General features: G+C 43.8%; 1 protein-coding gene across 1 annotated transcript in view; it reads right to left on the bottom strand.

Moving 5' to 3' along the window:
• The window catches only part of LOC138350122 (zinc transporter SLC39A7-like), a 59,194-nt gene extending 36,342 nt beyond the window's left edge, over positions 1 to 22,852 (bottom strand). Inside the window, exon 1 of the mRNA XM_069300420.1 lies at positions 22,663 to 22,852. Coding sequence (XP_069156521.1) covers positions 22,663 to 22,852 — 190 coding nt within the window. The remainder of the gene's footprint in view (positions 1 to 22,662) is intronic.
• Positions 22,853 to 26,065: the final 3,213 nt, after the last annotated feature.

Below are 26,065 nucleotides of genomic sequence, written 5' to 3' on the forward strand. Positions count from 1 at the left end.
CGTTCCAACCATGACCATCACACACTGATTGATTAGCAGTACCTGTGGCGCTCCAGTAACGAGGTCACTAAGAAAGTCGAATGTCATCCAGGACTTACGAGAATCTGCCTTTGACCACTGCTATGCTGACACAAAATAAGCTAATTGGCCAGGCTTCTGAAAGGACCCGTCCCGCAAAACATAAACGCAAATACACACACACACACACACACACACACACACACACACACACACACACACACACACACACACACACACACACACACACACACACACAGTACACAGTGAGAGTAGTGGAAAAATGGAATGCACTTGGGGAGCAGGTTGTGGAAGCAAACTCTATTCATAATTTTAAAATAAGGTATGATAGGGAAATGGGACAGGAGTCATTGCTGTAAACAACCGATGGCTAGAGAGGCGTCATCCAAGATTCAATGCTCGATCTTGCAAGCACAAATATGTAATTACAAATAGGTGAGTACACACACACACACACACACACTCGTAAATCCTCACTCGTAGACTTCATTTCCTGGAAGTGATGAAAGCAATCACGTCCCCTTGGCCAGACTCGGTCAGGTGTAAATGAGAGCAAGTTGTGCTCGGAATACTGGGTTATGGGAATGGCTGAGTTCAGCATGCGGGAGCTGCTTCCAGTACTCTCATAGCTTGAGAAACATTAAGTACTCCAGGATGAAATACGCCTTAACTCTGCGACTTGAATAGAGAGATAAACAGGTAAATCAGGTGCAGGTTTGATTATTGAAGAGAATATATATATATATATATATATATATATATATATATATATATATATATATATATATATATATATATATATATATATATATATATAATATATCATATATATTCAATATATGATATATTGAAGAATATTGCATGCATCTGTTTGAAGAAGAAACTGGAAACATTGCATCATGTTTTGAACTCTAGTGTCGATTAACTATTCCTTGTGTGCCGACACGAACCCCTATTAAAAATGTATCTATTTCCATCTTCCTGTTTCTTTTACATAATGTAGAAATGTATTTTTAAATCAAGGTTAAACTAAAATGTACATAAATCATATGTGAATGTAATTATGTAACATGTACTCAATGTACATATATACCGCATATACATAGTGTTCATGGAATACTCATACCCAAAGTGTCTTGCTCCTCAAAAGCCTCTGGAAGTGTTCCATCTCGGTCAAGATAATATGCCTGAGTAAGTTGACCAGACCACACACTAGAAGGTGAAGGGACGACGACGTTTCGGTCCGTCCTGCACTATTCTCAAGTCGATTGTGAAATCGACAATCACAACATTGACAATCGACTTGAGAATGGTCCATGACGGACCGAAACGTCGTCGTCCCTTCACCTTCTAGTGTGTGGTCTGGTCAACATACTTTAGCCACGTTATTGTGACTCATCGCCTGCATACCTGAGTAAGACTTGAGTCCACGTGGCTCGGCCCAACACGTGCCCACTTCAACGTTGAAAACACAGTAGACATAAACAAGGCTGTGCTATGATGTTTGTAACCCTCTATAAACCTCTCCCTCAACTCCCCACTCCCCTCCGGTTAACAACATCAATTAGAACACTTATATATATCGCATGCTAAATCTTGACGCTTTTGTAGCTTTCCACTACCGCCCACAAGATTATCTTGAGATTATCTTGAGATGATTTCGGGGCTTTTTAGTGTCCCCGCGGTCCGGTCCTCGACCAGGCCTCCACCCCCAGGAAGCAGCCCGTGACAGCTGACTAACACCCAGGTACCTATTTTACTGCTAGGTAACAGGGGCATTCAGGGTGAAAGAAACTCTGCCCATTGTTTCTCGCCGGCGCCTGGGATCGACCCCAGGACCACAGGATCACAAGTCCAGCGTGCTGTCCGCTCGGCCGACCGGCTCCCTTTAGGTATAGTAAAGATGGGTATAGGGGTGCATAATAAATGTACTAAACTAACTTTTGTAGTTAAAGAGTAATACTAACCCCCTGATCTTATATCTACGTGATATAATCGATCTTAATCGATCTGATATAATCGATCTTATAAGATCTACGATCTTATATCTACATCACTGTTGACTATGGCAGTATGGGGTAGTGAGCTCCTGTCTTCATTCATTATGTTCTCATTTTATTTACAAATAAAAACAGGGATATCCATTTATGGGAAAGGAGGCCCTGTTAGAATTATCGTGGTGTCCTTAGACCAACGAATAACCTTACAAGGAAGCAATCCACAACAGTTTCTTAACTCCCGGATGCCTATTTACTGCTAGGTGAACAGAGCATAAGGTTCAAGGATACGTGCTCAAACGACTCTGTTATGCAGCGGAGCGAGGGGGAGGGGGGGAGGGGGGTCGAAAGCGGAACCTATCGACTGTTCTGCAAGACCCATCATGGGCATATTTTGTGCATTAGTAGTTCGGAGAAGTGTTTGGAAATGGCTTAATATCACCCACCACAGTTAGCTCACATGAGGAAGGTGATCACGCAACACAGCTCACACGAGGAAGGTGATCACGCAACACAACTCACACGAGGAAGGTGATCACGCAACACAGCTCACACGAGTAAGGTGATCACACAACACAGCTCACACGAGGAAGGTGATCACGCAACACAGCTCACACGAGGAAGGTGATCACACGCAACACAGCTCACATGAGGAAGGTGATCACGCAACACAGCTCACACGAGGAAGGTGATCACACGCAACACAGCTCACATGAGGAAGGTGATCACGCAACACAACTCACACGAGGAAGGTGATCACGCAACACAGCTCACACGAGGAGGGTGATCACGCAACACAGCTCACACGAGGAAGGTGATCACGCAACACAGCTCACACGAGGAAGGTGATCACGCAACACAGCTCACACGAGGAAGGTGATCACGCAACACAGCTCACACGAGGAAGGTGATCACGCAACACAGCTCACACGAGGAAGGTGATCACACGCAACACAGCTCACACGAGTAAGGTGATCACACGCAACACAACTCACACGAGGAAGGTGATCACGCAACACAGCTCACACGAGGAAGGTGATCACACGCAACACAGCTCACACGAGGAAGGTGATCACGCAACACAGCTCACACGAGGAAGGTGATCACGCAACACAGCTCACACGAGGAAGGTGATCACGCAACACAGCTCACACGAGGAAGGTGATCACGCAACACAGCTCACACGAGGAAGGTGATCACGCAACACAGCTCACACGAGGAAGGTGATCACGCAACACAGCTCACACGAGGAAGGTGATCACACGCAACACAACTCACACGAGGAAGGTGATCACGCAACACAGCTCACACGAGGAAGGTGATCACGCAACACAGCTCACACGAGGAAGGTGATCACACGCAACACAACTCACACGAGGAAGGTGATCACGCAACACAGCTCACACGAGGAAGGTGATCACGCAACACAGCTCACACGAGGAAGGTGATCACGCAACACAGCTCACACGAGGAAGGTGATCACACGCAACACAACTCACACGAGGAAGGTGATCACGCAACACAACTCACACGAGGAAGGTGATCACGCAACACAGCTCACACGAGTAAGGTGATCACACGCAACACAACTCACACGAGGAAGGTGATCACGCAACACAGCTCACACGAGGAAGGTGATCACACGCAACACAGCTCACACGAGGAAGGTGATCACGCAACACAGCTCACACGAGGAAGGTGATCACGCAACACAACTCACACGAGGAAGGTGATCACGCAACACAGCTCACACGAGGAAGGTGATCACACGCAACACAGCTCACACGAGGAAGGTGATCACGCAACACAGCTCACACGAGGAAGGTGATCACGCAACACAGCTCACACGAGGAAGGTGATCACGCAACACCAAAGTCAGATCTGAGAAGGACGTCGATCAACAACCAACAGTGTTTCATGTCTTCTAAACTAGATTAAGTTCCGTTCCTACACTGAACGTGTCCACCTTTACGTTTAATGAAGATAGACCATGTTTCTGTAAAGTTCCAGCCAGGCCTTATAAGTCGGTGGTGAGGAACGCGCTCTCGCGCCTCAGAATCTGCTACTAACAGCACTACCGGACCGAAACAACTCCACGTTGTTTCGGTTCGGTAGTTCCAGCTTCTGGTAAATTAGCTGATAATAGGGACTCTACCTTTGACCTGTTCGGGACTCGAGGTGATCCAGACAGGCTCTCAGACATGCCAGCACACACACGTTTAAGTAAATTCTCAGCTAATTTTACGCAATAATCAGCAATAAATGTTAACACAAAAAATAAACTGTCTTCAAAGTCAGTAACATTCCCAAGTGTTGCGTAATTTGAACCAAAATTTAATCAGCACAAATAAGTAATTAGTAAGTAATGGTTTAATTCCCATTCAGCTGACAAGACAACTGAGAAATTAAGAGTGATAATATGACCACCGGATCTTAGACAGTCATATATCACTCACTCATCAGAGCACAAGGTTGAGAGAAGACTGTATTTGGAGATAACGGAAGGGTCTTGTAAGATGAGAGATACACTGTGTTAGTCCCTTAAAGGTATGAAGCTGGTCAGGGTGCGGACAGGGAGGTGAAAGTAAAACGATGTCAGGGAGGTGTAGGTGCCGAGGGGTCAGAGAGGTGAGGGATTTTAAATCGCAATATAAATTCTGTTTAGTACTAATTTAGCAATGGGGTAGCCGTGAGAAATTTTCCTTCATTCATTTTGATGGCTGAATATTAACACTCAGTCTTCTCTTGCATTCCTGTTTGGTGATGAGTCTAATGTCCTTAAGGTTCGTGAGGCGTTGTTCCTGGTTCCTGTGTGTGAAGCAAGCTTTGTTTATGAGAAAATCCACGGGAGCCATGATGAGGATTCGAATCTATGCATTGGGTATTCCAGCTGCATAGGTTTGAATCCTCATCACGGCGCCTGTGGATTTTCTCATTGATATATCATGATAATAGGATTTCTCTGTGCAGGCTTTGTTTATCTATGCCACACACACAGCCCGTCCTCCGAAAATGGGGAGGTAAAGGTATCAGCACAAGTAAGTGTAATTATGTACTAATCCTAGCAGTCAGGAATTGTACTTAGTTTCACTTAGTATTAAACCGTACTGTCAAATATAGTGTGAATATTTGAGTTTACCTGAAAAGCTGAATAGAAAACCACGACCTAACCTAACCTTCTTAGTGTTTGAAGATAAGCATTTTATTGCTTCTTAATTACAATTAGTACTTAACCTATAGCTATGCTGATATTACAGTTTTATAAAACTAATAAAACAAAACTAAAATATTTTAATAAATTGTAAAGTAACTCAAGATATTTCAAATTTTGTATAAAATATCTGTTGTTTAATAAAACTGAAAAAGAAATTCCTGATATTTAAAACTTGTGTTTAGCAAAATGAACTTGAAAAATTCATCCTAAAATTCTGAGTGTCTTGACAGAAAACGAGGAGAATAAATGGGGAGGTAAATGTAACGACACAAGTAAGTGGAATTATGTACTATTCCTAACAGTCAGGAAATGAACTAATTACACTTTGCATTAAACCGTACTGTCAATTCGGAGGATGGGTTGCCACACACACAGTTATGTTCATAAATATTATCATCTTGGCTTTCGGATGTATCGTGTGCAACTAGATGCAATCTTGGCTGTGTTTACCTATCAGTGACTATGGGGAAGGGAGGTCTAGCTCTCTATGCTCGGCTACTAGCCTTACTGTACTTCTTGCGTCATAGCTTAACTAATTTGACATTCAGCGTCTTTGTGGCATCTGTCCCTGAAGTTGTGGATGGAGGTGACTTCCACAACTTCTCTCAGTGAATTCCATTTGTTAACCACCCTTACAAGGTACGAGTACTTCCTTATATTTCTTCGACTCATTTGCGTTTCCATCTTTCAATTATATCCTCTTGTCTTACTTCCCTTCAATTTAAAACAGTCCTTGTCCACATTGTTTAATCCCCTCAATATCTTGTATGTTGTGGTCATATCTCATCGATTTCTTCTGTCTTCCAAAGTTTTGATGTTCCGTTCCTTCAATCTATCTTCATAACTTAACCCTCTAAGCTCTGGTACTAATCTAGGAGCAAACCTCTGCAGTTTTTCTATTTTAGTTTTATGCTTCAAAAGGTGTGGATTCCAGGCCGGTGCTGCATATTCCAGTACTGGTCTAACAAAAACTGTGTAGAATTTTTTTTTAGACTCCTGATTTAGGTTTCTGAAAAACGTTCTAATGTTGCCAGCGTCCCATATGCTGCTGATGTCACCTTGTCTATGTGTGCCTCTGGAATTAGTGTTGGGATTATATCCTCTTTCAAATCTCTTTCTTTCTGCGATTCCTGTAGTCGCTTTCCATTTATATTGTAGACATTTTCTGGTCTTCTTTCTCCTTTCCCTCACTGTGTTTACCTTACACTCGTTGCTCACTTACATTTGTTTGTCCACTCCTGGAGTTTGTCAAGATTCTCCCATAACATTCTACAGTCCTCTGTTTTTATTTTCCTCATTAGCTTTGCATCGTCTGCCAAAATTGACAAGTACGAGTTCCCTTCCTCGAGTAGATCATTAACATAAATTTTTAACAGAAGTGGTCCTATGATAAGGCCTTCGGGGACACCTCTTCTTACATTCCTCCAGCTGGAGACCTCGCCTCTGACTGTGGCTCTTTGTCTCCTGTCTTTCAGGTACTCTCTTACCTAGTTTTCCCAACTCTCCCAGCATGCATCACCCACCTTACAAACCGGTCCACCGTGAGAAACAGTCTAACATGCTTTTTGACCGACTCGGAACATGCAATCTTATTTTAGCAATCTTGTGACTGAACTGGATCAAGTTCGTCATGAGCGACTTTCGCGCTGTGGTAAAGCATTCGCCCGGCGTTTCGGGAGCGCTTTGGCAAGGGTTCCTATCCTGGCCGGGGAGGATTGACTGGGCGCTAATAATCCTTAACTGTAGTGTCAGTTCATCCAGCAGTGAATGGGTACCTGGTTGTTAAGCGATTTGGCGCGTCGAATTCCGGAGAAAAATTAGGATTAAGGACGTGCCCGAAAAGCTATGCGTGCGGGTGGCTTTACAAGAATGCAAGAACTCTTGCATATATATATATAAATATATATATATATATATATATATATATATATATATATATATATATATATATATATATATATATATATATATATATATATATATATATATATATATATATATATATATACAGTTATGTTCCTTAACCTTAAATAAAATAAAAGCTTCGGAAGCATTAAGAAGCATTACGCAGTTTCTTGCCAGAAAAGACCGGATGGAAAAATATTATGTGGGACGCCAAGTTCGGTGAAGCCTAGAGCATGTGTCTGAGACTCAAGTGACCTGCCCGCGACTCAAGAGGGTACCATCGATATAGTTTCGTACTCACCTGCACTGCCGTATACTTCTAGCAGAATCTACAGCAGATATGTCTATGGTCTTAGACCTAAACACACACACACACACACACACACACACACACACACACACACACACACACACACACACACACACACACACACACACACACACACACACACACTGCCAATGTTCTTCAGTTACAATTAACATCGTTCTCTCTGGTGATAACACGAACACATTACAAATAGCATGGCGACCTCACTAACACAAATATCTTCCACCTACTGTCAACTAAAGCACGACATCATCCTCCTCCTCCTGGTCTCGACCCTAGAAATACATCATCGCCCTGATGTCAGCACTAGTAATGCAACATTCCCTTGATGTAATCACTAGAATAGGCATCATCCCCCATGGTGTCACCACCAGCAAAACATCATCCCCCATGGTGTCACCACCAGCAAAACATCATCCTCCACCCTCCTCCCCCTGACCTCTGGTGTCAATACTAACAAAGCCACACCCTCATGCGTCCACACAAACAAACAAAAGAATGTTTGTTTCCCCCGCCCCCCTTCATCCTGGTGTCCCCCCCCCTCCCCCCACCTCAAGTCTTTAACTCTGTGCGAGCATCACTGCCACACACACACTCATCAGTTTCACACACACACTCATCACTTTCACTTCTGTAAACTCGAAGGTTTTAAGTCTCTTCTTTATGGTTCCTGGCAAGACCCCCCTCTCGTTAATACCCATCATGCCGCATCACCCGCGCGCTAAGTACATCTGGCAAAGAACTCCTCCTGGGAGTCAACAAAGACTGCATTGAAGCGGAGGTATAACATTGGCATTGTTCCAGGCACGTCATTATGATCTGGATTCTCATGCCAGATGTATTGTTTAAGACGTTTAGATGCGCGGTGTCTGAACATCTTTTACGCACGCGCACACGCACACGCACACGCGCGCGCGCGCACATACACACACACACACGCACACACACACACACACACACACACACACACACACACACACACACACACACACACACACACACACACAAAATTTATATTATGTGAAATATATATTATATATATATATATATATACATACATATATATATATATATATATATATATATATACATATATATATATATATATATATATATATATATATATATATATATATATATATATATATATATATATATATATATATATATAAACAATGACAGAAGTACTGCAGGTAAAGTACTTGGACTAAGTTGGGTTGGGTAGCAATTTTGACATCACAATGCATCGTTTGCTTTTTCCACCTTATTCGTTTGGTGAAGAAGAAAAGTATTGGATATAGACAGAGAGGGAGAGAGAAATAGAGAGAGAGAGGGGGGGGGGAATTTATTATCAGGGGAAAGCGCCAAGCCATTACGACTTTATAGCATTTGTAAAGGGTCAGGATAAGGATTTGGGATGGGAATGGGGTAAGGAATGGTGCCCAACCACTTGGACGGTCGGGGATTGAACGCCTACCTGCATGAAGCGAGACCGTCGCTCTACCCTCCACCCCAACTGATTGGACGGTAGAGCGACGATAGAGGGGATAGAGGGGGAAGAGAAAAGGGAGAGTGATGGGAGGGGGGGGGGAAGAAGACCCCTCACATAAAGGACACGCCATAAGTACTAACAGACATACACAGCCTCGCTCCTGTGCCAGGTAAGTCCACTACGGGCTCACCATAGCCCGTGCTACTTGGAACTTTTGTTCTGAGTAGCTGAATCTAAAACAACATACTAACAGAAGAAGAAGGAAATAGCTAAAGGAACAAAATGTGATGAAATCCACACACCCAGAGTTACACAACATAAGACACAATCAAGAGGTGGTCAAAAAACAAAAGAAGAAATAATTTGACTTTAACCCCTGACATATTAAGCATTTAGAAAATAGAAACATGACTGGGAAGACATTTGTACACCGGTACAAAAATAAACATGGAAAAAAAGACCTACGCGAGACCCTCTTTCGAGTATGCAGCCTCGTCGTGAACCTGACATACAACAACAAAACTATGAAATATTCAAGCATATCCCACAAGCATATGTTCTTGAACTGGGAAGATTGAACTACGAGGCAAACTGATGGAAATGGTTCTCTTCACACTGAAGGGAGAGAAAGATCCTAAGGAAAATGTCCACCATATACAAAATTTTGTGGGAATAGACAAAAATTAAGAAAATAAGCAAAGTTCAAACTTGGAAAAGGCAGAATGAAAGGACATAAAAACTCAACGGAATCCCACAGATGCCTGAGAACACCACCTCCAATCAGTGACCTGTAAATACATGAATTGAATAAGATTACATTCCTGAAGCTAAATTCCCAGTTTTTAAATATAATCGTCGAAATTATGCGCTAAGGAACCGACACTCGACCCCAGCAAGCGCACTTCTAGGTGAGAACCCACACACGCAGATCACCCAAAATACATATGTACACAGACAACCACAGAGCGCATTCCAAACATACACCCCACACCCACACAATCACGAATGCAAGATTTACAGCAGAGAATGGTAACAATCAGCGGTTTGTGGTGGTGGGTGTGTGGTGAGTCGGGTCCCGGCCTACGTATCATTGTAGAATGACGCTGATACTGTCATTAGCATGGTATTACACAGTTTTATTGATCATTACATGCCACTCACACGCTTCCTGTCTGACGAGAGTAACTGGTGTGGAAGACAGGGGAGGTGGGGAGCAGGGTGAAGACAGTAGTGGGGGGTTGTGGGGTTGGTGGTTGTAATGGTGATGACAGTTAGTGGTGGTGTGGTTGATTTTCGTAGTGGCCCCGGGGGGGGGGGGCAAGTGTAGGGAGGGGGGGAGGAGGCCATGTTTGGAAGGGGGTTGGGGGAGTTGGAGGGGAGGTGGTTGACTCTGGCATCAGGTGTTTGTTTACAAGCCCTGAGGTTCGGATGGCACTACACAGGTATACCCTCTACACCTCACTCATTCCTCATTCTCCTCATCATGAATGACGAACTCCTCCAGACCTTGGTGGTTCGATCCAAGACCTGTCTGGGATGGATCCCATGATATCAGCCTAGATGCATGGAGTCTTGGACTTGGTACAGGACTCTAGGCTACTATGGTGTAATCTCGCCATACTTCAAGAGCAAGTCAGTCGCCCAGTGACGTCGAACTGGTGGACTCTGACGGATATAAGAGTGACAGACCGCTGGCCTGACAGGTATTGGTCTGTCCAGACAGACGAAGCATCCACATGCTGAATAATGAACCCTCTTATGGAGGAAATATATATAATCTTCCAGAATGTCGACTTATTTCACCACGGAAACATTCTTGTCTAGACCACACTAATGTCTTCTCTGACAGCAACTACGACACACCACCATCGTGGTGTTGGTGGTGTTGGCTGGTGGTGGCATGGTTGGTGGTGCTTCACAGTGGTGGCATGGCTGGTGGTGCTTCACAGTGGTGGCATGGCTGGTGGTGCTTCACAGTGGTGGCATGGTTGGTGGTGCTTCACAGTGGTGGCATGGTTGGTGGTGCTTCACAGTGGTGGCATGGCTGGTGGTGCTTCACAGTGGTGGCATGGCTGGTGGTGCTTCACAGTGGTGGCATGGCTGGTGGTGCTTCACAGTGGTGGCATGGTTGGTGGTGCTTCATAGTGGTGGCATGGTTGGTGGTGCTTCATAGTGGTGGCATGGCTGGTGGTGCTTCACAGTGGTGGCATGGTTGGTGGTGCTTCACAGTGATGGCATGGCTGGTGGTGCTTCACAGTGGTGGCATGGCTGGTGGTGCTTCACAGTGGTGGCATGGCTGGTGGTCCTTCACAGTGGTGGCATGGCTGGTGGTGCTTCATAGTGGTGGCATGGCTGGTGGTGCTTCACAGTGGTGGCATGGCTACTGGTGATTATGGTTGTGTTAGTGGTGTTTAACAGCATTGTCCCCCATTTACTAATATCAATATAAAAATCAAAGCACTAAGCCATTGCGACTATATAGCACTTGGAGGGGATATGAGAATAAGGCTTTAGGATAGAATGAGGTGGTGGTGGGGGGGGAAGAATGGTGCCCAACCACAAGGACAGTCGAGGATTGATCTCCGACCGGCAGGAATCGAGATCGTCGCTCAACAGTCCGGTCCATGTGGATGGGTCCTCCCCACCCCCCTCAATTTACAAAATATTCCAAAATAGATCAATCTATCATCAAATTAACCTTACGAAAGGTAAGACGAGAAGCCTAAACCTTATATTTTTTATTCATTCAGTTAACAAATATTTCCTAAAACAATTTTACTAATTAGAATTTTCTTTTCAACATTATTCACGTTGCTGAGACCTTTAAAATGTCAGTTAACTCAGCTTCCAAATTACAGCAGTTTACCCGGCAAAGGCAACAGACAGATTACAGCAATTGATTCAGTAAATACAATAGACAAATTCCACTCGACGTTGGCCTCATTGTCAAGGGAAAATTATAAGCCACTGAACAGATTGTGGAAATATTACGATCTTGCAGACGGGGAAAGAATAGAGGTAGGCGATTATATACTTCCTGGTGAACGTGTGTGTGTGCGTGCGTGTGTGTGTGTGTGTGTGTGTGTGTGTGTGTGTGTGTGTGTGTGTGTGTGTGTGTGTGAGTGTGTGTGTGTGTGTGTGTGTGTGTGTGTGTGTGTGTGTGTGTGTGTGTGTGTGTGTGTGTGTACGTGTGTGTATACTCACCTATTTGTGCTTGCGGGGATTGAGCTTTGTGTCATTCGTCCCGCCTCTCAACTGTCTATCAACTAGTGTACAGATTCCTGAGCCTATTTGGCTCTATCATATCTACATTTGAAACTGTGTATGGAGTCAGCCTCCACCAAATCACTTCCTAGTGCATTCCATTTATTAACTACTCTGACACTGAAAAAATCTTTCTAACGTCTCTGTGACTCATCTGGGTACTAAGTTTCCACCTGTGTCCCCTTGTTCGTGTCCCACCCGTGCTGAAGAGTTTGTTTTTGTCCACCCTGTCAATTCCCTGAGAATTTTGTAGGTGGTTATCATGTCTCCCCTTACTCTTCTATTTTCCAAGGATGTGAGGTTCAGCTCCTTTAGCCTTTCCTCGTAGCTCATTCCTCTCAGTTACGGGACGAGCCAGGTGGCATACCGCTGAATCTTCTCTAACTTTGTCTTGTGTTTAACTAGGTATGGACTCCAGGCTGGAGCTGCATACTCCAGGATTGGTCTTACATAAGTGGTATACAGGGTCCTGAACGATTCCTTACACAAATTTCTGAAGGCAGTTCTCATGTTGGCCAGTCTAGCATATGCCGCTGATGATATCCTTTTGATGTGTGTGTTTAATCTTCTCTACACCCCCCCCCCCAGCACCACAGCCTCTCCACATATCTGCTCCTGAAGTTGAGGCTCCTGTCTGATTGAATAACCTCCCGTGAGCATTCAATCCCTCTATTCCACCCGCCTTGAAGAAATACTTTCGTGTATCCGAGTCATAACTTTGTGCATGCCTAGTCTACGTGTCCTTTTATATGTAATTCAATCCGGGTTCTCTTTGTCCAATTTATAAATTTATCTGGAATATTTTGTATGTAGTGATTATTTCACCTCAGTTTCGGCAAATTTTCTTGTGTGTTGCTAGTTAATATTCTGTCATCCTTCATTATTCTCTTATCTCGAGTGGCTAATATTTCACATTTGTAATGAAGCTTTTGCATTTCTCAAGGTTTATGCTACATGTCTGCTCTGAATCCGCACGTCTTACGGTGCAGCCCGTCCTCCCAACGTCAAGGAAATGGTATATTTAAAACGTCCTCTCCTAACCTACCAGAGGACCCAAAACAGAAAACGGGACAGTACGTCACTTTCGCAAGCCGCTTCCATTTTCTAGTAAATTAAATTTTTAGCCTTATGTAACGCATACGAGCGAAATGCGACGGCCGGAGAACAGGTTGTATGGTGGATATATATATACTATTAATGCCATTGAATGTCTTGATTCATCTTAGATTTATATGGCCAGATTTGAAGAGTTTTATTTTGTGTTTGATAATTACGTGATCGTATTTACATGTTCTTCCGGTGACCGGGTTTTCCAGACATCCATCTACGAGCTGCATTGGTTTTCTGTTATGAATGGTTTCCTCCTCCCCCTGTGTTGTCATTCCGGTCCTCCGTTTTCTGTTCCTATACCCATCACTCTACAGTTGTCAGGGTTCATTTCCACGTGTATTAGATGCAGTAAGAACTACAGTGGTCCTACAGCTGATTCTTTTGGTATAATACTTGCTACCAAGCCTCAAATTTAATGCAAGCTATAATTTGCAACAATAATGCACGCTATAATTTGCAACAATAACTCCTCAAACAATTTACAAATAATAATTGCACGTCAGAGCAAAATGTCAGACCACATCAACAAAGAATCCAGGGCATTCCTTCTTTGATTATTTTGCATGTTTGTTAACCGCACTAAAATGCATTTCCAAATAATGGTGAGAATGAATTAAAAACATTATGCACAATAATTGCTGTGTTTACTTACAATGTTGTGTGACCTTAATTTAATAAAATTGGAAAATACTTACAAAATACTTACATCAATTATGATACAGTTCACAGGTAATATTAATTATAAGATGATCTTCATGATACGTTTGGCCACATAAACCATACTCGAAAATGATTTACAGACTAAGTTATATTTAGGCTTAATACAAGTTTTCTTAATACACCTTGTGTGTGTGTGTATTGGGTGTGTGTGTGTGTGTGTGTGTGTGTGTGTGTGTGTGTGTGTGTGTGTGTGTGTGTTTGTACTCACCTAGTTTTGCTTTTAGGGGTTGAGCTTTGGCTCTTTGGTCCCGCCTCTCAACTGCCAATCAACTAGTGTACAGATTCCTGAGCCAACTGGGCTCTATCATATCTACATTTGAAACTGTGTATGGAGTCAGCCTCCACCACATCATTTCCTAATGCATTCCATTTACTATCTACTCTGACACTGAAAATATTCTTTTGTAACGTCTTTGAGGCTCATTTGGGTTCTAAGTTTCTACCTGTGTCCCCTTGTTCGTGTGTGTGTGTGTGTGTGTGGGTGAATGAGTGAGTGAGTGAGTGAGTGTGTGAGTGAGTGAGTGAGTGAGTGAGTGTAAACGAGACAGTCCTCAGACGAAATTCATTACCATGAGAAATCCGCCCCTCCCATCTCAAACCACCTGGATAGTTATATAAGATAATTGTGATGGTCTGAAAGCATATTACGGTTCCAGTAACAGTCTTCATGTAAACTGACAAGTGAACATTTGTCCTAAGCAGAGATTATTCTCAAGTTATAACTTTATTTTATTATAAATCGTTGGTGTAAAATATGAACAGGATGTGTTGAAAATATTTTCTTTGAAAAATTAGGTTTTCTGTACATTGAATTCTCACATACACTCAAATAGATTTAGAATTCCATATTTCGCATTATCGTCATAAATACCTCATATTAACGCAACCAAATGAAGTGAACCCTAACCTAACCAAACCTGAACCTAAAGTAACCTAAACCTAACCTAATCATGCTAGAGAGTAGATAATAGCACTAATTATGTAGTCGTTCTCAATCCATTTCCCTGAGTGGAAATGTCCTCCCTAAGGATAAGTTGTTATAACTAGATATCATGGTAAGATAGATAATTATATAACCAACTGCTGGTAAACTATTGCAATGATTCTTATTTATTGTGTTTATCGTCGCATTTTCTTCCTCTGAAGGTGTTTATTTGCTCCTACTCTGCCCTTTTACCTTTGTCGTGAGCTCTTGGGCTGAAGAAGTTCTTCCTGACATTTCTACGGCTCATTTTTTTGCGAGCCGTCACGCGAGGACTTGAGTCTTGCCTATCTCATTTTAAATGTTGCTTCTTTCAAATGTTTTTGATATTGTGTATGTTGCTAACATGTCTCCTGTGTTTTATCTCTTCTAGGACGAGTTAAGGCTGGGTTGGAGTTGAATCGCTTCAATCCTGGCTCTATCGTTACAACATGTAACGGGACATTTTCTACTCTCAATTGTGTGCTAATTAGGGGGGAAGATTTCACTTCAGAGCTGCATTGTCAAATGTCGGTCTTATGTACGTTGTACACAATGTTCGGCTTCATTATTAGGATTTGAGAGTGTTAATGTGTGTGTGGGGGGGGGGGGGGAGGAGGGGAATTTGCGTGTATGTATCTTTGTCAGTGCGTCTATTGATCAGCCTCCCTTTTACATCCACTGATCTGAATGAGAGATATTCTGATTAACATCGCCCCGACTGCCCATCATTAAGTGTGAGGACAGGGTGCACGCCTTACTCCCCTCTACACAATGTGGGAGTCAACCCCCCTCCTCTCCCCCCTCCCCCCTCCATTATCTAACTAGCACCAGATCATGACTCTCTGAACTGATCCCTAGAGAAGAAAACTACTCTGTATATTGCTTACGTAAGAAAATACGCTTAATACAAAACAAATTGACAACCTCAATAAGGACCGCGTAGTATTGCCATCAGACCAAAAATCGTCGAACTAGAAAATAGTAGCGGCTCGCGAAATTGACATACTGTCCCGTTTTCTGTTTAGGGCCCTCTGGTAGGTTAGGAGAGGGCACGTTAGTACGACAGTTTCTTGACGCTGGGAAACCTTAGGAGGACGGTCTGAGCCTAATAGAATACCTGGAGAGAGAGAGAGGGGGTCTCTCTCTCTCTCTCTCTCTCCCTCTCTCTCTCTCTCTCTCGCTCCCTTTCACCATCAATCTAAATATGGTCCTCCATTCCACCCCACCATCCACCCCATCACCGCTGCTCGACACAGGACACCCATTCCCCCCACCATTACCTCTCACCTATTTCCACCTCGCGTCTGGCTAGGAAAACGGCCCTAAATTGCCCATATCTTGGCCAGGGCTTGTGATCAGCTTCGTTCGTCCTGGAGTCAGAACCCGCGCCTGCTGATCAACTCCTGATTTCGTCTCCCAGTAAAGACACGTCTCGGGCCGGACGCTCTTGACGGATGGCCGGTTTAGCATAGAAATAAGTCATGAACTGGCTTGGAAACGCAGTGCGTAGGGTCGAGAGACGTCGTCGATGGCCCCCATGATGGAGTTGATGATTGAGGGTCCCCGGACTGATGGATGGTGGGACTGGACCCGTCTGGGCCTCGCCAACACCTCTTGGTAAGGCCCAGGTCGTGCGACCTGCTGAGGTAGTCACTGAGCGTTGACTTCACCCCCTCCCCCCTTCCCTCAGGTGTCCGTCACTAGGAGAAAGAAAGGGATTTTTTGTTTTTTATTATTTTCTACCACAGACGTGGCCACACATTTACAATGCTAACCAGCATATATACATTTTCTTCTGTCCTCCATGGACAGGGTTAGAGATGTGTTAAACACATAGTTCAAGGGTTTATTGAACACTCAACAACAGAAGGTGATTTGGTGCTTTTAAAATGCTAAGCTAACCTACATACGTAAATACATAGATACTCAGATTTACGTATGCTCTAAGGTTGAGGGAATGGTAAGGGGAAGAAGAAGAGAGAGAGAGAGAGAGAGAGAGAGAGAGAGAGAGAGAGAGAGAGAGAGAGAGAGAGAGAGAGAGAGAGAGAGAGAGAGAGAGAGAGAGAGAGAGAGAGAGAGAGAGAGAGAGAGAGAGAGAGAGAGAGAGAGAGAGAGAGAGAGAGAGAGAGAGAGAGAGAGAGAGAGAGAGAGAGAGAGAGAGAGAGAGGAAGGTAAGATTGGAAGAGGTCGAGTGATTGATTAATTCTCTTGCACCATAAGATATTAATTTGGCATCGACAAAATACAATATTCATCAAATCTTTGGATTAGCTGTCCAGATCTGGGCTCGACGACTTCCCCAACAGGAATTAGCAAACCGGAAGGGATAGAGCTCTATGTCCGATCAGGACTAAATAACGTTTTCCAATAATATTTAATACTTTTAGACTTTCTTCTATATTTCGCCTAGAAGAAATTATTCCTATGCTACACACAACTGGCGTAATGGTCTACGGAACACACACAACCTTCCCAGTACAGAAAGACGATGTTGCAAGGAAGATGAAGACATTGAGGGAGTAAAGGAGAGGTAGAAAGACAAAGGGGAGAAAGGTAGAGAGGAAGCAGTAGATGAGAGGTAGGATGAGACGAGAGGGATAGAGGAGGGAGTATAAAAAGGGACGCAAAGGATACAGTGAATAGAAGGAATAGTGGAAGGAGAAGAACCGTGGAAAAAAATAAACTAGAATAAGAAAGGAATCTTCCGTTTCACTCATCCACTGACGCACCAACACAACACCTCCCTGTCACAAATTCCTTTCACTTACTCACCTACCCATACCCCATCCTCCTCACCTACTCAGCCACCTCCTTACTCACTCACTCACTCTCTAAGACGTATAATCCCAGGAGTTACCTCTCGCACGCTTTTTAACCTCTCGGTTTTGCTTTGCGTCATAAACGTACGCACGTTCTCCCCCACCACTTCCGGCTCTTATCCATCCGGGGCGCCTTGGATGGCGTCTTGTGTGTGTGTGGGTGTGTGTGTGTGGGTGTGTGTGTGTGTGTGTGTGTGTGTGTGTGTGTGTGTGTGTGTGTGTGTGCGTGTGTGTGTGTGTGTGTGTGTGTGGTGTGTGTGTGTGTGTGTGTGTGTGTGTGTGTGTGTGTGGGTGTGTGTGTGTGTGTGTGTGTGTGTGTGTGTGTGTGTGTGTGTGTGTGTGTGTGTGTGTGGGTGTGTGTGTGTGGTGTGTGTGTGTGTGTGTGTGTGTGTGTGTGTGGGTGTGTGTGTGTGTGTGTGTGTGTGGGTGTGTGTGTGTGGGTGTGTGTGTGTGTGGGGACTCGAAGACGGCGCCGCACCGGCTTTAATTGCCTTCTCTACTGTGTGTTTTTCTCCTTGTAACACTCTGATTCTTGTACTTTTCACTACCATTACTTGGCGAGTGTCTGCATACGTGTGCTTCAGTTACCCCCCCCCCCTCCCCCCCGGTCCCTCCGTCGGTGGTGTACTCACCTAGTTGTGCTTGCAGGGGGTTGAGCTCTGGCTCCTTGGTCCCGCCTCTCAACTGTCAGTCAACTGGTGTACGTACAGATTCCTGAGCCTATTTCAATACTGGGAATTATCATATCTACATCTAAAATTGAAGTGTGTGTGTGGGGGGGGGGGCTGGAGACGGGGGGGGGCAGAGCCTGGTGGTTGCAAGGGTTTCCTGAGCCCAGGCTGTCAGTCAGCCGACAGGGAGGGGGGAGGGGGGATGGGGGATGGGGAGGGGGGAAGGGGGGATGGGGAAGGGAGGGGGAGGGGGGATGGGGAGGGGGGGATGGGGAAGGGGGGGGAGGTAGTGCAGCGTACATCCACTATAGTTTCATTATTATACCCATTTCAGCTTTTATCACATCTACTTGTCGACTTGAAGACTGGGGTATTATGCTACAACAAGACAACGTGCAGGTATTGCTTAGTAACATGATGTATGAAGTAGGCACACACTAGTCACTCCTCATGTGTCTTCACTAGTCACTCCTCATATCAATGAGGAAGCCGGTATAGGAGCCAGGGGCCAGATTCACGAAGCAGTTACGCAAGCACTAACGAACCTGCACATCTTTTCTCAATCTTTGGCGGCTTTGTTTACAATTATTAAACAGTTAATGAGCTCCGAAGCACCAGGAGGCTGTTTATAACAATAACAACAGTTGGTTGATTGGGAAGTTTTTCATGCTAGTAAACTGTTTAATAAATGTAACCAAAGCCGTCAAAGATTGAGGAAAGATGTACACGTTCGTATGTACTTGCGTAACAGCTTCGTGAATCTGGCCCCAAACGTGTACACTAGGTACTCCCAAGTGAATAAATCCCGTGCCGTTGGTAGCTGAAATAGTCCACAAGACGACCATGACAGGTCTAAGGTCATTACCGGAGAGGTAAAGATGACCAGGCGAAAAACTCCCCAAATAACGGAACAGCTAAGCGAGCCTCAGGTGTAAATAAGAGAACCACAGGTGCAAATTAGCGAGCTGCAGGTGCAAACAGCTAGCGAGAGTATCTCTGAGGACAAGTGGCGCAACAAGCGGCCCCAACACAAGCAAGGCTGCTTGTAAACACTGCCTGTACACACCCGTACAAACAGTCGAGGAGAAGTCCCGCTCATTGTTTAAGGCGACACGCTGGCTTGGCCACCTGAGTGATGGCGCCGGGAGATGAAGACAACTGGTAGAAGGCCAGTGATATGAGCACAGACTGCTGCTGAAGAGGGCGGGGACGACTAGAGAGAGAGAGAGAGAGAGAGAGAGAGAGAGAGAGAGAGAGAGAGAGAGAGAGAGAGAGAGAGAGAGAGAGAGAGAGACAGACAGACAGCCAGACAGACAGACAGAAAGAATGAGAGCGACATGACAACGACGAACAAAAAATATATAGCGAGATGTTAAATATTATTCAGCCGCCACTTTCTTTTATAAACCAAAACCATTTTACACATGTTCTAAAAAAATATCATCTTCAGTTATGCGACCGACCCCCCAAAGACACCTGCTCCACTTTGAACGTACTGAATAACGTGAAACGTAATTTTCTTGAATATAAAATAATATTAAAATATAATATAAGTTTGTGTTGGACTACATCTAGGATAGGATAAGTTAGGTGTTTTGGTTCTGTTGGCAAGTATGTGCATTTACAGTTGGTGAGCGAAGCATTCAGAGGGGCGTGATATTAATATATATATATATATATATATATATATATATATATATATATATATATATATATATATATATATATATATATGTATATATATATATATATATATATATATATATATATATATATATATATATATATATATATATATATATAAAACCAACCGGTCCTCTTAAGGTCTCCCAACGTCAAGAAACTATCGTACTAATGTGCCCTATATCCTAAGCTGCCAGAGGACCCAAAACAGAAAACGCGACAGTATGTAAATTTCGCGAGCTTCTAGTTTTCCATTTCAAGTACGACGATTTTTGGCCTTAAGTAAAAACGTCAAAACGCGACGCTTTGATAGGAGGACGGGGTTGATGTAAAAGTGTACCGGCAGATATCAACAGGTTATATCAACAGGTTACCTGGACGCCCCTGAAGAAATACGCAACTGTGAGGTTACCGGTTGGTGCATAACCTGGAGACAAACCGAAACTGTCTCTATTTTCCGCTTGTAAACAAGTGTTTCATTATCACAGAACATGAACTTTAAACCCCTAAATGTTATACTTATTTTTCTTGAAATGATTTACAATATTGGAGATTATATTTACATTAATTTCCAGGGGGAAATTATTACATTTATATATATTTATATAATTCTCAGTAAACCAATTTTCCATATCATCAGCGAGCATGAGCCGTAAACCCCAAATGTTATACCTGATCCTGCCTCGCAAGAACTTCAATATTTTGTCTACTGAGTAACCTTCCTGCCTGCCTATCCACACACAAAAAATGTAATCAGAAAGTAACATATTTATTGTATTCTTAATTTTCTTGCATTTTATGCCAATATGAAACATTAAAAGCCTCATTAACTCCACTCTAATACCTGGTCCACATAAATCTTTAAGAGTGTCTCTAATCCAGTTTACAAGAACAACGTTCTGCTTACAGAAATAAAATATATTCATATTATTCTCAATTTCAGTACATTGGTCACACCTATTGTTGTCCTTAATGCCCAACAGCAACAACCTATCATTAGTAGGAAGGGTCTCATGAATATAGCGATACAACAGCTCACGTTGTTATGGAGCAATATATTTAACATGAAGTTTTGCCCATATTACTTGCCAGCTAAAGAGTGGATATGTCTCCTCTACTCTAGGAACTATATTTGGCAGTATAACATCATACACTTGTTTACTGTTCATCATTAAAAAACCTTCAATATTACAAATCCGCCTGAGAACATCAATTGCACATGTTGATGTGACGACTTACACTGAATTTTGTAACTAGCTCATCAAGATTGTAACTAGCTTAGCTAAATGAATTGTGGGGTTCAGTCCCTGAGCCCATTATGTGCCTCTTTAACCCTTTCCACTACCGCCCACAAGATGGGTATGGGGTACATAATAAATGAACTTAACTAACTAAACATGAATACAAGTGCGGTGAAATAAAGGCAAGGTCAGTATACTCAAATTCAATAGATTCCGGAGCATCAGGGTACCTTCAACGTTGCCTCTTAAATCACGTATGCTTGTCAGCCTTTTCTAGCTGCGGTCTGCATAGATTAAATACCAGTGCGTTGGGTGAGGGGCCCCTCCTGGTGTGGTTGTCAAGATATTCACATGCTTACCTGCAGGTATAACTTCGTAGCACATCGATAGGAAAGTTGCTATAGGCTTCCACAATACTCCTATAAACATCCATTTCTTGATGTGCTTCTTCTCAAAAAACTGAGTCTAGTTTGCCACACATAGAGTTGGTGTTTTGTGTGTACAAACAAGTGTAACTAATCATAAATAGAGCATTATTCTCGCGAACAAGACAGATGACGGTATCTGTGACTGATAACTGAGCGTTGCTTCCATGTACTTGTAATTACTTTCAGCTTACAGAGTGCCTCGCGTCACCGGTCGTCAGGTGACAACTGCTGCTGCCTCATGTCACCAGTCGTCAGGTGACAGTTGTTGCTGCCTCGCGTCACCAGTCGTCAGGTAACAGCTGCTGCTGCCTCATGTCACCAGTCGTCAGGTGACAGCTGCTACTGCCTCGTGTCACCAGTCGTCAGGTGACAGCTGCTACTGCCTCGTGTCACCAGTCGTCAGGTGACAGCTGCTACTGCCTCGTGTCACCAGTCGTCAGGTGACAGCTGCTGCTGCCTCGCGTCACCAGTCGTCAGGTGACAGCTGCTGCTGCCTCGCGTCACCAGTCGTCAGGTGACACCTGCTGCTGCCTCGCGTCACCAGTCGTCAGGTGACACCTGCTGCTGCCTCGTGTCACCAGTCGTCAGGTCACACCTGCTGCCTCATGCCTCCAGATCCCTCTTTAACTGAGATATCGTTACAGGCGGCAGTAGCCTGCTCCCAGCCTGCTGCGGGTTGGTGCGTGCCAGTTATCATGTCGCCTGGAGTCATCGAGGAGTCTAAACTCTGTCTGAATTTTTATGTGGAAGAAGCGCGGCGATTCAGACTTCATGAACTCCCTCATACTGCGTTCTGTCTTTACTGCTGATTCAGACTTCATGAACTCCCTCATACTGCGTTCTGTCTTTACTGCTGGTTCAGACTTCATGAACTCCCTCATACTGCGTTCTGTCTTTACTGCTGGTTCAGACTTCATGAACTCCCTCATACTGCGTTCTGTCTTTACTGCTGGTTCAGACTTCATGAACTCCCTCATACTGCGTTCTGTCTTTACTGCTGGTTGTCAATGCGACAACGCTTTCCCTCATTAATTAGAGATGAGGTCCGTTCCTCGCACCCTCATACAACACCCGCTGACTAGCTGACCCGCCAGCAAGCCTTAACGATTTCAAGTTATTGGAGAACTTTCCAATATCTGACGTTAATCCCGTAATAGATAATTGTTTCTAACCATTCATCAGTAAACTCTGCTATCTATCGGACGACGAATCCTGAATACCGAATCTCCTTCTGATTCAACACAATGGTCTGGTATAGTGTTAAGAAATGACGCAAAAACACACACACACGGTAAAGGGGACGTGGGAACGAGACGAGAACGAGAGTGAAAGGATATATAGAAGAGGGAGGGAGGGAGGGAGGGGAAGGGGGGGAGGTGAGGAGAATGAGAGGAAGTGGTAGCGTCAGAACGAGGAGTAAGGGAGCCCAGAAGAGGAAGACGTGGAGTGTTATAACTGCCACATAATAACTAGTCTCCGTCGGAGCGGATCACACAGGTGAGAACCTAACTAGGAACATTGACAACTGTTACTCACCTGTGTTGTTGGTTTCTGTTTTGGAGTTATACAGGTGGGAGCAGGAGAGGGAGAGAGAGAGAGATCTGACTGCTGTTATAGAGGACGCTTAGTGTTGTTTCTTTTCTTAGACCCAATTTTACCCAGCTAGTCTCTTCTTGGAACACGATTCGCCGACCGTTTTACAACCAGGTTCCCAATTACTGCTGGGTGAACATTGGCAAAAACAGTTCAATAAGGACTGCTGTCAATCTGACATTCCTTTCCTGAACAAAAATATGGAGAACAATATATCACACCACAACTTGGCCGACAAACGAATTTGACGCTAGAGAGAGAGAGAGAGAGAGAGAGAGAGAGAGAGAGAGAGAGAGAGAGAGAGAGAGAGAGAGAGAGAGAGAGAGAGAGAGAGAGAGAGTGAGAGAGAGTGAGAGAGAGAGAGAGAGAGAGAGAGAGAGAGAGAGAGAGAGAGAGAGAGAGAGAGAGAGAGAGAGAGAGAGAGAGAGAGAGAGAGAGAGTGAGAGAGAGAGAGAGAGAGAGAGAGAGAGAGAGAGAGAGAGAGAGAGAGAGAGAGAGAGAGAGAGAGAGAGAGAGAGAGAGAGAGAGTGAGAGAGAGAGAGAGAGAGAGAGAGAGAGAGAGAGAGAGAGAGAGAGAGAGAGAGAGAGAGAGAGAGAGAGAGAGAGAGAGAGAGAGAGAGTGAGAGAGAGAGAGAGAGAGAGAGAGAGACCCTAATATGACACTAGAATGATCAACAATTTCAGCAAGTGTCGCTAGACGTAAATGATCAGTAAGGTGACGTTGACGTGTGGTGCCGGCATCTTCAGAATAATAACATTACATAACAAACCATTGTTTCTTGAACCCTGCGCTGCTGCCTTGCTCTCAGGTCGGCTCGTTATCTTTATAGTCTGTCAATCATACTGATTATCTGTCCATCATTCAATGTGTTCATCTATCAGGTTCTACATCTGTCTATCTATCGGTCTGCTCAAGTCATCTATCTCTCGCCACTACTACGAAAGTTGAGGTTGTTAAAATGTTACTGTCTCGAAGACAAGAGGAGAGGAAGGCAAACACGAGAGGAGGATAATTAATGGAAGAGAATGGAAAGGAAGCATTTGATGAGAAACAAGGAGGAGGGACAGGAGGAAGAGTACGTGAATAAAGTACACGTACTCCTAAGAACATGACTAGAAGCAAGATAAATAAGAAGAGAAAAAGGTGACAAAGGAAGAAAATTAAGTGGAGGAGAAGGAGGTGGAGGAGTACACAGGAGGAAGAAACTTTTCGACTGGTGCCGGAGTTCTCTGGTGGCAAAACTTGCACTATGGTGCAGGCGATGAGTCACAATAACGTGGCTAAAGTATGTTGACCAGACCACACACTAGAAGGTATGACTATATATATATATATATATATATATATATATATATATATATATATATATATATATATATATATATATATATATATTGGTGCATACTGGCAGCAGGTTTTCTTTTAAACATGTCTCATTGAATATGACCGCATATTCAGTATTTACTATCTTCTGGTTTAGGGCTTCTATCCCTCTATTTTCCTAGCATCAGGGCTTAGTTGAAAGTGGAGTTCTCCAAAACTCATTTTCGTTATTTCAAGGTGAAGAAAAAAGTGAATTACTATAGAATGTATTACACTTATTAATATAATTTGCACAACATTTCGAACCTCCATGGTTCATTCTCAAGTGAAATGAAATTACAGGACTCGTTGATTTATACCCGTACGGGGTCAGGTGATAAAGGTAAAAACAAGGAAGATACATAGGGAATAAATGGGGGGCGAAGCACACAAGAACATAAGAATAAAGGTAACTGCAGAAGACCCATTGGCCCATACGAGGCAGCTCCTATTATACAAAGATTAATCAGGTGTAATTGGCCTGTTATGTTGAACAGTGTCTTCTGTGTTGGCATCGTTATGTTCTGGTCTTGTCCTTACTCTCATGGTGGGTAGAGTAAATAGTTCCGTGATTTGGGTGTTCATGGTAAGACCATGAACACCCAAATCATATAACCCAAATTATATATATAAACCCAAATCATATGTGTGTGTGTGTGTGTGTGTGTGTGTGTGTGTGTGTGTGTGTGTGTGTGTGTGTGTGTGTGTGTGTGTGTGTGTGTGTGTGTGTGTGTGTGTCAACAAACAGGGCGTTGGGGACTCACTGAAGTATTGACGGACGGACAAATTATAATAAATTCCCCGATAAAGAGTCAGATCTTCTGAATGACTTAACATCCTTAAGAAGCTGTGGCGTACCATGTGGGGGCACTATGACCGTGTGGGAGGCACCATGACCATGTGGGGGGGGGGGGGGGGGCACCACGACCATGTGGGGGCACCATGACCATGTAGGGGGCACTATGACCATTTCATCTCCCATTCGGTACTGTGTCTGGCCTCCTGTTTCCGCCGCCACCTAGTTTTATTACCTTACATTTACTTGGATTGAACTTTGTTAGCCATTTGTTGGACCATTCCTTCAGTTTGTCCAGGTCATTTTGAGGCCTCTCGCTCTCAATGTTGTGTGTGTACTCAACTATTTGAGCCTGCAGGATCGAGCATTGACTTTTGGATCCCGCCTTTCGAGCCATCGGTTGTTTACAGCAATGACTCCAGTCCTATTTCCCTATCA

This window comes from Procambarus clarkii, chromosome 44, assembly GCF_040958095.1.
Source record: "Procambarus clarkii isolate CNS0578487 chromosome 44, FALCON_Pclarkii_2.0, whole genome shotgun sequence".
NCBI classification, from domain to species: Eukaryota; Metazoa; Arthropoda; class Malacostraca; order Decapoda; family Cambaridae; genus Procambarus; species Procambarus clarkii.